General features: G+C 45.3%; 1 protein-coding gene across 2 annotated transcripts; it reads left to right on the forward strand.

The window, feature by feature from the left end:
* Positions 1-10,510: 10,510 nt before the first annotated feature.
* Positions 10,511-13,687, forward strand: TENT5A (terminal nucleotidyltransferase 5A). Of its 2 annotated transcripts, none has more exons than XM_065888849.1 (3): positions 10,511-10,948; positions 11,193-11,754; positions 12,863-13,687. In XM_065888849.1, the coding sequence occupies exons 2-3, from the start codon at positions 11,230-11,232 to the stop codon at positions 13,637-13,639; spliced, it is 1,302 nt and encodes a 433-aa protein (XP_065744921.1). In that variant the 5' UTR covers positions 10,511-10,948; positions 11,193-11,229; the 3' UTR covers positions 13,640-13,687. The 2 variants fall into 2 exon arrangements, with proteins under 2 accessions (XP_065744921.1, XP_065744920.1); XM_065888848.1 differs by having other exon boundaries at positions 10,664-11,003.
* Positions 13,688-14,511: the final 824 nt, after the last annotated feature.

Genomic DNA, 14,511 nt, shown 5'->3' on the forward strand with positions numbered 1-14,511 from the left:
TTTCTGGGCCCCTATAATTCCTCAACAGAGATTTGTGTTAACTATTTTGCTCCTCCCCACACCCCCTGAGGCTCAACCTTGAATAGAGTTTACTATGGCCCCGTCATTTTGAAGGGATTAATTGCTGTTGTGAGTTCTCATAGAAAAAAATCTGTCCTAAGAACTAGGAAAAAATATCCATCCCCAGGGTTCCTGCATCCGACTCTCAACCTCATGATTTAATCACTTCATTTTAGAATCATGCACTCAGCTATTTCTATGTCAGCCATTGACTTTTCCCAAGTAATGAATAATAAGGAAAATGTGGCATTAACTAAGGCAGCCTTGCCATGAGGTTAAAGGAACACAGACAGCTGATCTCTAGCATCTCTGGACCTTTGGAACAAACCTAGTTTCTCCCTAGGGCCAAAATGCTTTGAATTAAAATTTATTAAAAACAAAATGAACTGGCTATTTTTGGACTAGAGTTTGACCTTTTACCTAAATCCTGATTGAAAATGGTTTGTGAAGTTCTGTAAGAGCAGCCATTCTTTTCCTTTCTTTCTCTCTTTCCCTTCCTTCCTTCCCTCCTTCCCTTCTTTCTTTTTCTTTCTTTCTTTCTTTCCCCTTCCTTCCTTCTTCTTTCTTTTTTCTTTCTTCCTTCCTTCCTTCCTTCCTTTCTTTCTTTCTCCTTCAATTATAATTCTGGAATAACGTAACAGATAAAAAATATAGGAAACAACTGGGAATTCAACAGCATTTCTGGAATTATGAGGATGAGCCACTGACAGGCAAAGCAATAACAAAAAAACAGACTTCAACTGGCAAGAAGCAGCTGGTCACTGCCTGCAGGGGATGGTCAAGTCAGAAATTTGACTGTTTCATGTGTTTGGATAATGTAATCTAACACAGATGCTGAAACAACTTATGCTATAATGATATCATATTTGCTATGTTCTACTTAATTGTAATCAAAGTTCAATTTCCTAGTGCTATTAAACATAGTAAAATACATTGTAAGCATTTATTAGCCAAAATTGGATTTAAACAAACAAAGTGGCATTGGCCCCAAATGAAAGCAAATTGGACTGAGGCCAAAGATGAAGGGAGCCTTATGGATAAAGTCACAGCAAGAGACTAAAACTGGGGCCCCTGCGTTTGAGAAGACTATAGTGCTCTTCAGGGAGACACCACATTTGTCCACAGGCTTTGAGAGAATAATTTACATTTCAATTTTACAACTGATATTTGTGATCAGTGCTTCAGTTAGGTGTACAAAATCTTCAAGTGGGAGAGTATGGTGATATCTCTATGGGTTTGTGAATGTTGAATTGAAACCCCTACATTTCACTTCTGCTACAACTTCACAATGGCCAACAGATGATATGAAATGCTGCTGTCAGAAAGGAGTGAACTGAAGGCATAATCAGAATCCTGTATGGTGGATGGATGACCATGATATCTTAGATTTTTGAAGAACTAAACAGACTTAAAATATACTGTCCCAGGAATGAAGATGCAGACGTAGAGAATGACTTGAGGACATGGGGAGGGGGAAGGATAAACTGGGATGAAGTGAGAGAGTGGCAATGGACTTATATATACTAACAAATGTAAAATAGCTAGCTAGTGGGAAGCAGCCGCATAGAACAGGGAGATCAGCTCGGTGCTTTGTGACCACCTGGAGGGGTGGGATAGGGAGGGTGGGAGGGAGACGCAAGAGGGAGGAGATGTGGGGATACTTGTATATGTATAGCTGATACACTTTGCTATAAAGCAGAAACTAACACACCATTGTAAAGCAATTATACTCCAATAAAGATGTTAAAAAAATATATACTGTCCCTTTGTTCTCATAAGCCTATTAGTATTTTCAGACCACATACTTTTAAAAATTTGAGCTATACAGTCACTATACTTAAATGTTCTAAGAAAATAAGAAAAGTTTTTATCAATATGCTTATTACTATAAAATTTGAATAAGTAGTAACATAACATCCTTATACAAGTAAATGTTATATTTTAAGTTTTATAGCTCATGTATGAAAGCACAATTTGAAATCTAAAACTGAGTATTCTTCATAAATCACTTGATTAAAAAACGGAATGTGGTGGAAACTTTTGAAGTATTCCCAGAAACATGAAGAATAAACAAGAGAGAAAAGTTAAATCTGCAATAAAATCCATTAATCATATGTAATTGGGGCTTCAGAAAAATGAGTCATCAAATGATCATAAATTTGGAAACTGTTTCATGATGGCATTGAGGATATTTATTAAAACTGTAAAGTTGACCATATTCCAACTGAAAACATTATCTTCCTAAATAGAGAATTTTTACTACAGACACACAGGACATATTTAGGCTATTTAATCTAGATTATTTGCCAGGTGATTTTTAGGTAACCATAGTGATCAGACCTTAAGGATTTACAAAAGGTTAATAGCAGCTGATAGCACTAGATTGATTCAACAGTCATTTATCTGTATTATGAATAGGGAATGAGAAAGGATGTGGGAAAGAACAAATACCTAGAGAAAAAATTAGGGGAGGTATAAGCAGATGTGTACACCCATAGGCTCACTTCCCACTACGGCTGTGACCAAACCCCCTCCCGCAAGACAGACAGACACACACACACACACACACACACACACACACACAACTGCAACTCACCGATTCAGGGGTTGTGCACTGCATTGGGATTTAAGGGGAGCTAAAGGCTCAGGCTACCCAGGTTTTAGTGCAGCTTGAAGTACAGTTTGCAAAGCGTCTGGTTAATTTGATCAATACGGGCATTCAAAATCAATAATGTAAGTTCCAGAGTAAATGTTTTGATCAAATTGGTCTTTAATTAAATTTAGAAGACAACTGAAATTTCCATTTTGCTCTATTAAGCATAAGAAGTTTAACCAGACATCTGGCTGTTTAATATCATGTAGATAAAACAACTAAATAATTACCTTGTTTTTCAATGTTTTAATCCAAATGTTTGCTAGCTTTAGACACAAAGCAGATTAAGAATTAGTCATGATAACTCAATTTCTTTGATTTATGAAGAAAGTGTGACTCAAAATAATGATCTATCCAATAAGCAAAGGGTAATTAGTTTCATGTCAGAAATATTTAAAAGTCATCTCTGCACTTGGTCTAGAATTATAACATATAAAATAGAAAACATTGCAATGTACTACATAATTATAATGTTATAGTAAAATTTAAAGTTAAATATGACTATTCTTAATGTTTTATTTTTATGATTATTGACTTTTTAAAATAATGAATTAAAAATATAGATGTGTTACTCTGAGAAAGAAACGGACTAACCTGCAGGAGTTTCCAGTGCTCCAGAGTTCAAGGTGCTGCCGGTGTCACATGTACATACCCGTGACTGGTGACTTTCTCAACAAGCCCTGTAACCCAAAGAAGGACAGAGATAATGTTCCAAGACATGTCAGGAGTAGAAGACTAGAATAAACTAGACAAGTCACAAGTGCTCACAAGAAGCATTTCTTTTTAACACACAGTAAAGTCATATATTCTTGGTCAGTGCAAGTACGTTGAATTACTGCTCACAGAGAACTCACGTTGAGTAGATGGGGACAGTATGGCTACCAAATTAATGCCAGTGGAGGGAAAACCAAATATCTTCAGAATTTTAATGGAAACCAGGGAGAGGTTGTGGAGCAAAGAATCTCATGTGCCATTTTTTTTTCTTTTTTAATATTGTAAAATGGCTTTCTGATAAGAAAAATTAACAATGTCACTTCTTTTATGCTAAACAATGACCTCATTGAGTAATGACAAATTTCAAAACCTGGAGGGCAGTTCTATGGCCCTTTAGAGTCATCTAAACTGTGGCTACTCAATTATGTGTTAGTGCAAACTCCCTTTTAACCTCTAGGACCCCGGCTAGAGTTGTGGCTTCTTAGAAATCGATCTCCAGTCAGAAGCTTCCATGGTTCAAATATTAACAACTTTGATAGCTCTTGCTTTCCCCCTACACCTTCTCGAGTAATGCCTAATCCACTAGCATCCTGAAGCCTTTCTTTTATTAGAACGTTAAACTTGAATCTCTTTTATCCCATATTGCTAGAATAAATTCAGGTGTCTTAGTGCTTAGAGAGTCTGCAGTTGGTTTTCCCATTCATATTTTACTTAAGGAGCCCAGAATTTTCAAGGTGGTCAAATTTATCTTTCCAGGGTCCAACTTGAACAGTTTAAAAAAAAAAAAAAAAAACCCTGTCTTTTAAATGTGTTCATCATCCTAGTAGCTTTGGGAAAAAAAACTTTCTTTTAAATATTATTTGTTGTGTTCAGCTTCTCAGACTTTCTAAGACAATGTGCTTTTTGGTTGCTTACAATACTCTGGAGCAATTTCTCCCAAACATCAGGATAACATTAATTGTACTATTTAATTTGTGATTTCTTTCTTTGCAGCAGCTAATTTTGAGGTTAAGGGAAAGAAAAGGAAAAGACTTTAACAAAGAAAGTGATGGTAGAAATGTTAAAAAATAATCCTTTCAAACAAGGAAGTATATGCATGATAGAATCAGTGTATGGTCTAAGCATGTGAGCAAGTATATTTTTTGTAGCTGCTATAAATTCATATGGTAGTTATGCAATTTCTGGATTTGGCATATCAAAATGGTGCTAATAAAATGGATATATACCATGTTTAATTATCTCTGAAATGTTGAAAGTTCATATAAATCAACTATCCGTGGCCAATAAATATATCTACATGGGTACAAGGTAAGAATTGGCTAAAAATGTATATGAATGAGCTGGAATATACCCATAGAAGATGGTATTTTTTTTCCCCCTTTTCATAAGGTACATACATAGTTTGGCCAAATTCCTTTTAGAAAAGAGGAATAATTCATTATATTCCCCCTTTGTGCCCTTCTCAAAGCTTTACAAGCACCACAAGTAAACATCACCATTTTCTTCAGAGAAGTTAAACATTCTTCTAATACAAATTGCAAAAGGAAAAACTTGTAATATAAATATGACTTTGGGGAAAAACAGTTTACTTATTCATATTTGGTAGGTTTTGAAAATACATGTATATTTCTAGTTTACATTTTGCCAAATGAATGTGACTTCTGAATGTCTCTTTTGTTTGGAGGAAAGAAAACAGTCTGGTCCAAGGGACTTGCAACATTGATTTAAACGGCAAGCGTTTCACCAAGATGTCAAAACAGGAAGAACTTCCGGCATAATCGGCACTGATAGTAGCACAAGAAAATACTGGTTCGTCTTTCTGATGAAAACCTTTATTAAAGGATGATCTGTATTGAGTTTGATTTTAAGAGTGATGACACAGGACTGTGTTGCTTGCATATTGAATTTCCTAAGCTCACTGATCTCTGACTGTGCAAAGAACTATTTTTATGTGGTCATATACTTCATATAAATACTCTTAAAAATAAACTTAGGAAATGACACTTAGAAGATGCTCAACTGTAGAGTACAGATGCTTTTATAAGATGCTCACAGGTGAGAATGCAGTCCATACAAATGACCCTCTGTGTGGCTAGAGGATCTCTTCAAACTGAACGATTTGTTATCGATTATTTAAATACACTCACAGATAGAAGATGAAACAGTGTGATCCCAAGAAAGGGGTGCTGGCCCGTGACTGAGAGCAACTGAGTCTCGCTTTAACTTTTCCAGAACTAGCTATGTAAACTTACGAAAAACTACCTAGACTTTCTTCATCTCTAAAATTAGGACTGCACATTGGTCAGAATAATTTTGAAGGTAAAATGAGATAGTACAGAATAAAAAGGTTTGAATAGCTTAAAATATAGAACTAACCTGTTGATTGCTAATAACCATACAAGTAATAAAATGATGGACTGCTATTCCCAAGACTAGAAGCTGTATGACTTAGCATGTTTCTGGACTTTGATAGAATAAACATTTATTTCCCTGAAAAAAACATGGGGAGAGTCATTTTGTAAGCAGCATTCCCTGGGAAAAGAGGTAATGTAGTTTCCCAAGTGAGTTTTAATTTTTACACGAGGCCCTTTAACTCACTGCTGTTCTACTAACACTAACAGGACGGCAGAGAGCTCTCTGGTTTGCCCTGCAATGTGGACTTCTGCACGGGCATGCCCGGAGAAGGACACCTGTCTGTCCCTCAGTTGCCTCAGGAACCACTGGGCTTCGCCCTAGGAAGGCGGTGAATGGCAAGGAGGTGGGGAGTAGCCCAAATTCCCCACATTGCCACTGCTCTGACCCCGGGGAGGGAGAGGGGCAAGGAGTTTCTGCAGGGTCCTGTCACTTTTGGTGGAAAGGATCAAAGAGCAGAAGCAGGGGAAGGTGGATAATCAATGGAGAGAGTGGACAGGGCTGGTGTGAAAAGATCAAGAGCGAGACAAGAATCCGGGGAGAGAAAAGAAGTGTTCCTAACAGCAGTGTTCTGAGCTCTTCTCTCTCTCCTTCTGCGTAGAGCTTGAGGGAATCACTGCATACTTGTTTGCTTCTTATTTTCTGAAACCATTCCTGAAAAGGCAGGAAGCAGACAAAGCAAAATGGGAAGGGCAGCACAACTAAGTGAACTTGGTGCAGACTCTGAACCTCCCACCCCGTTACTGTGTGTGTGTGTGTGTGTGTGTGTGTGTGGTTTTCTCGCAGGCTCTCTGGAAGGCTGCTGGCTTGCTAGGTCCCCCTGCCAGGGTGGCAGGCCTTCCTGACTGAGGAAGAAACTCCCATCAGCCCAGGCAGGTGCATTCTGGCCCCAAGAGCTGTTTCAGGATAAAACACCTTGGGCTTCAGTGATGTGTCCAATCTGAACGTACAGAACTTGGAAAGAAGGAAGGAGCAGAGTGCATTTCCAGTTCAGTTTTAAGTCTAAAAGGAAAATGAGAAGACAGGCAGAAGGCAGGGAAAGAGATGGAGAGCAGACACACACATGGCTCTGAACCAAGGCTCTGCCACTTCTGTAAGCTCCTTAACCTTCCTCTGCCTCATCTTCCCTATCTGGAAAATGGGGATGTGATATGCAAACCTCTGATATTTGGAGAAAGTTTAAAAGAAATGGTGTATATAAAATACTGAGCATACTGTCTGGCACATTATAACGAACTCAATAATGGTATTATTCAGGCCAAAACTGAATTTCTCCTTATTGTGCTAAGTCCAGATTGATTGTCACTGTAACTTTTAAAGCAAGGTCAACTAATCGTGGTTTTTTTTGTTTTTGTTTTCCTCAGAAATGTATGTAAAGCTTTCTTTTAAGGATTACAGATACAGACTTACAGCATTATATTGCCATAGATCTTTTTTTCCCCTTTTAGATGAGGAAAAGTAAATTATTTACCAAAAACGTTCAGAAGCTAAAGCCTAATAGACACACACACACATATATGACAACTCTGCAGCTAAATTTAATCCAAGGATAACTGTGTTGAGCGATGATCTTGCTTGTGAATGTGTTTGGAGAGTACAGACTTTCTCATTTGATAATTACTTTGGTTTCTAGAAAAAAAAATGCTTGCAATTGCAAAATTTGCAATTTCATGTAAGGATGAACGTTTTTTTTTCTCTCCAGAATGTACATATCTCAGTTGGAAGACGGGGAGAAGAGAGACAAAGAACAACAGATGCTTTCATGCAACAATATGTATCCAGTGGCCACTATGAATCAGGCCCATATGAATCCAGTCAAAGCACCATCCAGTGCTGCCAAAAGTAAGAGATCCCAGATGTCCCAGGGCAGGAGGCGGTGGGTCTGGATTATGGAGATTTGGAAGGTTGCTATGAAGGGAGAACCCGAATGGGGATGGGGAATGCTTTGTTAAGGGGTCAGGGAAGTGTCAGCCACAAAGCCCTGGCAGCTTGAGAGAAGGGGTCTTGCCCCACTGCTGCTGGGACTCATCTTTTCCCCTTGCACAGGGTCTGATGCATCGCAGTCTCTCTGTATCTGGCCTCAGGCTCCAGTTCTGCCTCTCAGCCACGCCCTCCACTCTTGGGGGAGGCCATGAGAGCAGCTGGGCGGAAAAGAGCAGCCTCTGCTGCGGAGAGGGTGCCCACCTAGAGAACCAGGCTGCAATGGCCCTTGTTAGTTCGGTGTAGAGTGTGGCTGGGCCCGTGTTAGCATCACATGGGCGACGTGCTGAAATGCAGATTCCTTTAGCCCTACAGAACAAAATCCTGGGCATATGTGAAGCCCCGGTGCTCAGAGGCTCTGAGACTCTTCTGATTTTTTTTTCCCACTTTTTTTTTGAAAACGGGTTTAAGCACAAAAGAATGGCAGTGGGGCTAACCCCTTGATTTTTTTTTAGTGCAGTGTACCTAATACATGATCTACTCCTTTGCCCTTGTTTTCAGGGGCAGAATTCATATTAGCCTTTGAGAGAAGCACTTTTAACAGGCCTTTTCTTTTTCTTTCAAATCATTTTTGCTGCTGTACTTGCTGCTGTACTACCTTCCAATGGGAGGTACTGGTAAGCTACAGGTATCCCATTCCTGAAAACGATGGCTAAACAGTACTCCCAGAGAAATGGGTTGGGTTCAAGGCCTGACCTCACCACTTATTAGCCACGAAAGGGGCAAATCTCTTTACCTCCCAGTTCCTCTGTTTCCAAATCCCTTCTCAACTGAGAAGAATATCTTCTCAACTGAAGATTAAATAAGGTGCTAGGTGTAAAGACCTAAGCAGAGTACGGCCCAGAGGTGCTCAGTAAGTTCCTGGAAACGCCCCAACTCCTTTCTTACCGTGGTGGTCTATACAGCCTTGCTCAAACTCTAATTCTTTTACACTCTTCCCTTTGCTGACAGTGCTTTTCTCCTTCTTCCTCAACTACCAAGAAAAAGCCACTTTTCATGATCCGATGCAAAGGACATCTGTCCTCCACTCTTCTCCCCTAGTTCCCCTGAGCCCACCGCTGCTCTGTGTCGCATCGTTCCTCCCCCATAACACATGTACAGTTGAACCATAATTCTCTACTTGCCTGTCACGCCCACTAGACTGCTCGAAACGCAGTAATTCTGAAATCCTCAGCACTCAACTTGGTGCCTGGCACGTAACAGGTGGTCAAGCCACATGCCTATATGTGCTTCTTCTGAATGCAGGAGCAGAATGGATGCATTTATGCATGGGTGGCTAGACACATGAATGTGCTTCTGGGGAAGCGACGGGCCTGTGAGAATTGTGTGGTTGGTCGTCCTAGGGTCCCTTCCCCGACCACCCCACCGTGGAGGCCGGCGTTGAGGGATCAGGGCCTCCGTCTGAGGTCCAGCTGGTTCCTCCGCTTTGGGAACGCAGCTCCGCAGGGCACCGGCAGGGGGCGGCGTTGCCACGCAGCTGGGTGCTCCGCGGGTGACCGGCCCCCTCCCCGGCGCGCCTGGCGCGCTGCTTTGGTGACGAGGCCGGGGCTCCCCCAGTTTGGAGGGGGCGGGCCGTTCTCGCTCACAGACCGGGCGGCTGGGGTCGCGCGGGGCCACGGGCGGGAGTATTCAGCTTCCCAGGCGCGTCCCTCTCTCCCCTTTCCCTCCCTACCCCCCCCAACACCCCCGTCCCCCCGACCCCAGCCTCTACGCGAAGGAAAGTTACTCTCAGTTTGGGAAGAGGCAACTAGCGGCCGGAACTGACGGCCCGAAGAAAGGGCGCGCTTTCTGGCAAAGACGTGGGTGCGAGCGTGACTGCGCGCGGACATAATGCTACACTCCTTTCGCGCCGCCGAGGCGACTGAAGTTGAGGGGCTGGGGGAGGAACGCTTGTGTCCTTTGAACTCGTACTATCGCGGGTCGTGGAAAACTAGCTCGTGTCACAATGACATTCGCATTCACTTGAAAAAGGCAAACCTTAGCGCCCGACGACGACCACACTTCGCCTTCTCACTTGTCGGCGAGACACCGCACCGCCGAGCGTCCGGCCCTGCGCAGCGGCGCTTCGCGCGACCTCGCGGCCGCGCTCCGGGCCCGCCTCGCTCTCGGCCCCTGGCCGCGCGCCCGCCGGGCCGCCCAACGCGCCGGGGCGTACGGTCGGGGACGCGCGCCGCGCCCCCGGCCGCCCCGAGCCGCCCGTGCGCGGGAGACGGACTCACGCTCGGCCCCGCCCCCGCGCTCCGTGGGCTCGCCCGGAGTTCCCCGCGCCGCCCGAGGTTTCGAGAATCGAAACCTGGGGAGCTTTCCCTGCCCCTTACGTGTGGCGCCTGATTGGCACGGGGAAGTGGACGCTTTAGTTCACTCTGAGGCCCGGTTTATTAACGGAGTAAACGGCCTAGCCCTACACCACACAGTTTAAAAGGGCGGGGGGTCGAAAGAACCTCTGGAGCCCCGTCATTAAGCTACAATGACGCGCCATAAACGGCGAGAATTTATGTTGGAAGTTGCTGCAGTTGCGCGACTTTAGCCGGGAACCAGTTGTGAGGGCCATTTAGAACACTTGAGGCATCGGAAGTGTTTCGTCGTTGGAGGGAAGAAAACGAGGGGCGGGGTGTGTGTGTGTGGGGGGGTCCATACATCAAATACATGTCTACGCACATCAGTGCACACGGGAATCGCCGCCGGCTTCCAGCTCCGGGGATCGGGCCCGCCGCTTCAGCGCTAGGCTCCGCAAGGGCTCCGGCCGCGGGGCGGGTGGGGGCGGCGCCCTATGCAGATGAGGAGGGTGTGGCGAGCGTGCGGCGCCGGGCCCCGGAAGCGCAGAGAGGCCCCGGTATAAAAAAAGTACTGAGGACATTTCCCCCGCACAACTGCTAAAGCTCCAGAGACGGGAGTGTGTGCGGCGGCGGCGGCGGCGGCGGCGGCGGCAACAGGAGCCGCCACCTCCGGGACCACCGCGGCTGAGGCGGCGCGGGCGGGGTGAGGGGCGGGAGTGGCCGGCGCGGGCTGCGGGGGTCTGGGAAGGACTAAGTCGCTCGCCGCTGCCGGGAGCGCACTCGCGGCTCCTGAAGTATTGCCGCCTCGCAGTTCCTCGCTCGCCGCGCTCCTAGAAGGGGCGGCCGCCTCCAGGTGACACAGACGGGACTCTCGCTTGCGCTTTCCAGATGCATCAGAGATACTTTTGGTGCGGGGCTGCTCTGCGGGGCGCGGCGCGCGCGGGCCGGAGGCCGCGGGGGCCTGGGGAGGGAGAGTCTCCGGGGAGCCCCTGAGGCGGGGGGCGGAGCGGGGAGGGGGCGCGCTCCTTACTCCTCGGGCCCCTGTCCGCCTGTCCGCCGCGCGTCTCAGCGCGCTCCTTCCCTCTGTTCTCTTTTAGGACCGACCAGGGCCCAGTGGCGTTCGGCGGGCACTTCATGGCGGAAGGCGAAGGGTACTTTGCCATGGCTGAGGACGAGCTGGCCGGCGGCCCTTACATCCCCCTGGCCGGCGACTTTAGCGGCGGCGACTTCGGCGGCGGCGGCGGCGGCGGCGGCGGGCACTGCTTGGACTATTGCGAAAGCCCCACGGCGCACTGCAACGTGCTGAACTGGGAGCAAGTGCAGCGGCTGGACGGCATCCTGAGCGAGACCATCCCGATCCACGGGCGCGGCAACTTCCCCACGCTCGAGCTGCAGCCCAGCCTGATCGTGAAGGTGGTGCGGCGGCGCCTGGCCGAGAAGCGCATCGGCGTCCGCGACGTGCGCCTCAACGGCTCGGCCGCCAGCCACGTCCTGCACCAGGACAGCGGCCTGGGCTACAAGGATCTGGACCTCATCTTCTGCGCCGACCTGCGCGGGGAAGAGGAGTTTCAGACTGTGAAGGACGTCGTGCTGGACTGCCTGTTGGACTTCTTACCCGAAGGGGTGAACAAAGAGAAGATCACACCACTCACACTCAAGGTAAAGCTCCCGAGAGGGGCCGGGGGCGGCGGCGGGCCGGGCGCGGGGGCGGCGCGGCGGGCAGAGGGGCGCACGTCCGCGGCCCGGACCCAGGTGGGCGCCCTGGCTGATTTTGCTTTTGAGTTTTTTCCTGAGGAAACCAAGGTGCGTGGACTGTGTTGAGTGTTTAAGCTGCTTCAGCTTCCAAGTCTTCTGCTTCCTCCTCTGCCCTGCCTTCTCTTCCTTCTCATTTTTTAACTCTTGGCTTTCCTTTATTGAGTCGTGTCCAGAGGAGATTCTGATAAGTGGAAGAGTGAAATGATGTGAACCTTTCTTTTTTTTTTTTTGAGTCATTTGATTATTTAGTCTCTGGGAAAAGAGCAGCCTGAAGCAGAGGCTAGTCAATGTTCTTATTATTGTATTGGAGAATGTGAATAGATTTCCTAGCTGCCTTCACGTGACGCCGTGTGTTAAGCATGTATATGGTGCTTTTCCAGGTTGGTTCATGTGTTCAGGATATAATGGGTCCCCTCCTCCCCACTTTGGTCCAAAGCTCGTTTTATACAATTAGGTAAAATTATCCGAGGAACCAGCCTCCCAGAATGTCTTAATTTCGTTCATATTTGATTTTAACTGCAGGAGCCCTGGCGGGACTGTCAAGATACAAATCCTATCGGTTCCCTTAGCAGGAGGGGAACTAGGTGACTAGGGACTAGGGTGAGAGGCAGACTAGCTTTTCCCCGTAGGCCTTCTGTCTTTTGAATATTGTGGTGATATTGTGTGAATATTGTACCTATAAGATCATTCTCAAAAAATAACATTTTGAAAGTCAGGCATGACAACAGAACCTCCTAGTACTGCGCTATGTCTGCCAAAAGCCTCACACCATTATTTCTACTCTCTTTCCCAGACGGCAAAACCACTCGTTAAATGTATTTCTTTTTGTTGTTGTTGTTTTGAGAAGACTGTTTATGTTTAATGTTTAAGCCTGCAGGTAGTGTTTTGCTGAAACCTGACAAAACAAAAGGGAAGGAGCAAAATAATTCTCAGCTGTGACGAGGATGTACTTATTTACTGATTATTTTTTTCTAGGTTTGCTCATCTTCTTGTTTTGTCTTTTAAATTGTAGGAAGCTTATGTGCAGAAAATGGTTAAAGTGTGCAATGACTCTGACCGATGGAGTCTTATATCCCTGTCAAACAACAGTGGCAAAAATGTGGAACTGAAATTTGTGGATTCCCTCCGGAGGCAGTTTGAATTTAGTGTAGATTCTTTTCAAATCAAATTAGACTCTCTTCTCCTCTTTTACGAATGTTCAGAGAACCCAATGACTGAAACGTTTCACCCCACAATAATCGGGGAGAGTGTCTATGGAGATTTCCACGAAGCCTTTGATCACCTTTGTAACAAGATCATTGCCACCCGGAACCCGGAGGAAATCAGAGGGGGAGGCCTGCTTAAGTACTGCAACCTCTTAGTGAGGGGCTTTAGGCCCGCCTCTGATGAGATCAAGACCCTTCAGAGGTATATGTGTTCTAGGTTTTTCATCGATTTCTCAGACATTGGAGAGCAGCAGAGAAAACTGGAGTCCTATTTGCAGAACCACTTCGTGGGCTTGGAAGACCGCAAGTATGACTATCTCATGACCCTTCATGGAGTGGTGAATGAGAGTACCGTGTGCCTGATGGGACATGAAAGAAGACAGACTTTAAACCTGATCACAATGCTGGCTATCCGGGTGCTAGCTGACCAAAATGTCATCCCTAACGTGGCTAATGTCACTTGCTATTACCAGCCAGCCCCGTACGTAGCAGATGCCAACTTTAGCAATTACTACGTTGCACAGGTCCAGCCAGTGTTCACATGCCAGCAACAGACATACTCTACTTGGCTACCTTGCAATTAGGAATCATTTAAAAGTGTCCTGTGGGGAAGCCATTTCAGACAAGATAGGAACAAAAAAAAGAAAAAGGCTGAGTGACCCAGCCATGATTAGGGATATGTTTTGTGCAATGATGATCTGCTCCTGGTTTTAAACTTGGCAAAGCTTGTGGATCTTTTCCTAGGTATGGGAGCATGATCTCAAAATAACCCGCCCCACCACCACCGCCAACCTTCCCTCATTCTCCTACCCAACTGGATTCTGTCCTGAAACAAAAGAGACCTGTCATTAAAAACAAGCAGGTTCTCCTAAAATAACAAGAGAAAAAAAGCTTGATGACAATATGGGTTTGCAGTACCTGCTCCCATAGCTTTGCCATAGGAAAAAAAGACAAATGGAGAGTTTCTTATAAGACGGAATTCACAAAAGGGAAAATACAGAGGAAAAAAGGGTCTCACTCCAACGAAATTATCAATTCAGGAGTTCAGATAGTAACAACTGTACAGGAGGAAGGGGGACTCCAACACTGGGATTACTATCTGAGGCTTGTAGCAAGTGCTTTCTGTGGAACTCTCCCATTGCGCTAATAGAAATGGCTTGCTCCGAATGAGCAGTAGTAGGGTGCGATTCTCATAACAAACAGCAGAACTTATGATGACACAATCCATTATTTCCAGCTGCGTGCATAGCTCGCATTTTTTAAATGTGAAAATGCAAGCAAAAACAGCTGTAGCAAAGAAAGTATGCTCAAGGACCAAAGATTTAACAGATAAAAATACCCAAGTAGAAAAGAAATAGAATATATAAAGAGTTACTATATTTGTTACACACCAATATACATCAAAGTGCCTGTTGCCTTCTGAAAATTTGAAGTGGAAAAATTTTATGGTTTAATG

This window comes from Phocoena phocoena, chromosome 12, assembly GCF_963924675.1.
Source record: "Phocoena phocoena chromosome 12, mPhoPho1.1, whole genome shotgun sequence".
NCBI classification, from domain to species: Eukaryota; Metazoa; Chordata; class Mammalia; order Artiodactyla; family Phocoenidae; genus Phocoena; species Phocoena phocoena.

What these genes read in the sequence shown, in the direction of transcription:
- TENT5A (XM_065888848.1), top strand. Translation starts at nt 10,984, where the DNA reads ATGCATCAGAGATACTTTTG. An exon ending in ATGCATCAGAGATACTTTTG is followed by an intron (nt 11,004 to 11,192) that starts GTGCGGGGCTGC and finishes GTTCTCTTTTAG; the next exon opens with GACCGACCAGGGCCCAGTGG. An exon ending in TCACACCACTCACACTCAAG is followed by an intron (nt 11,755 to 12,862) that starts GTAAAGCTCCCG and finishes TTTAAATTGTAG; the next exon opens with GAAGCTTATGTGCAGAAAAT.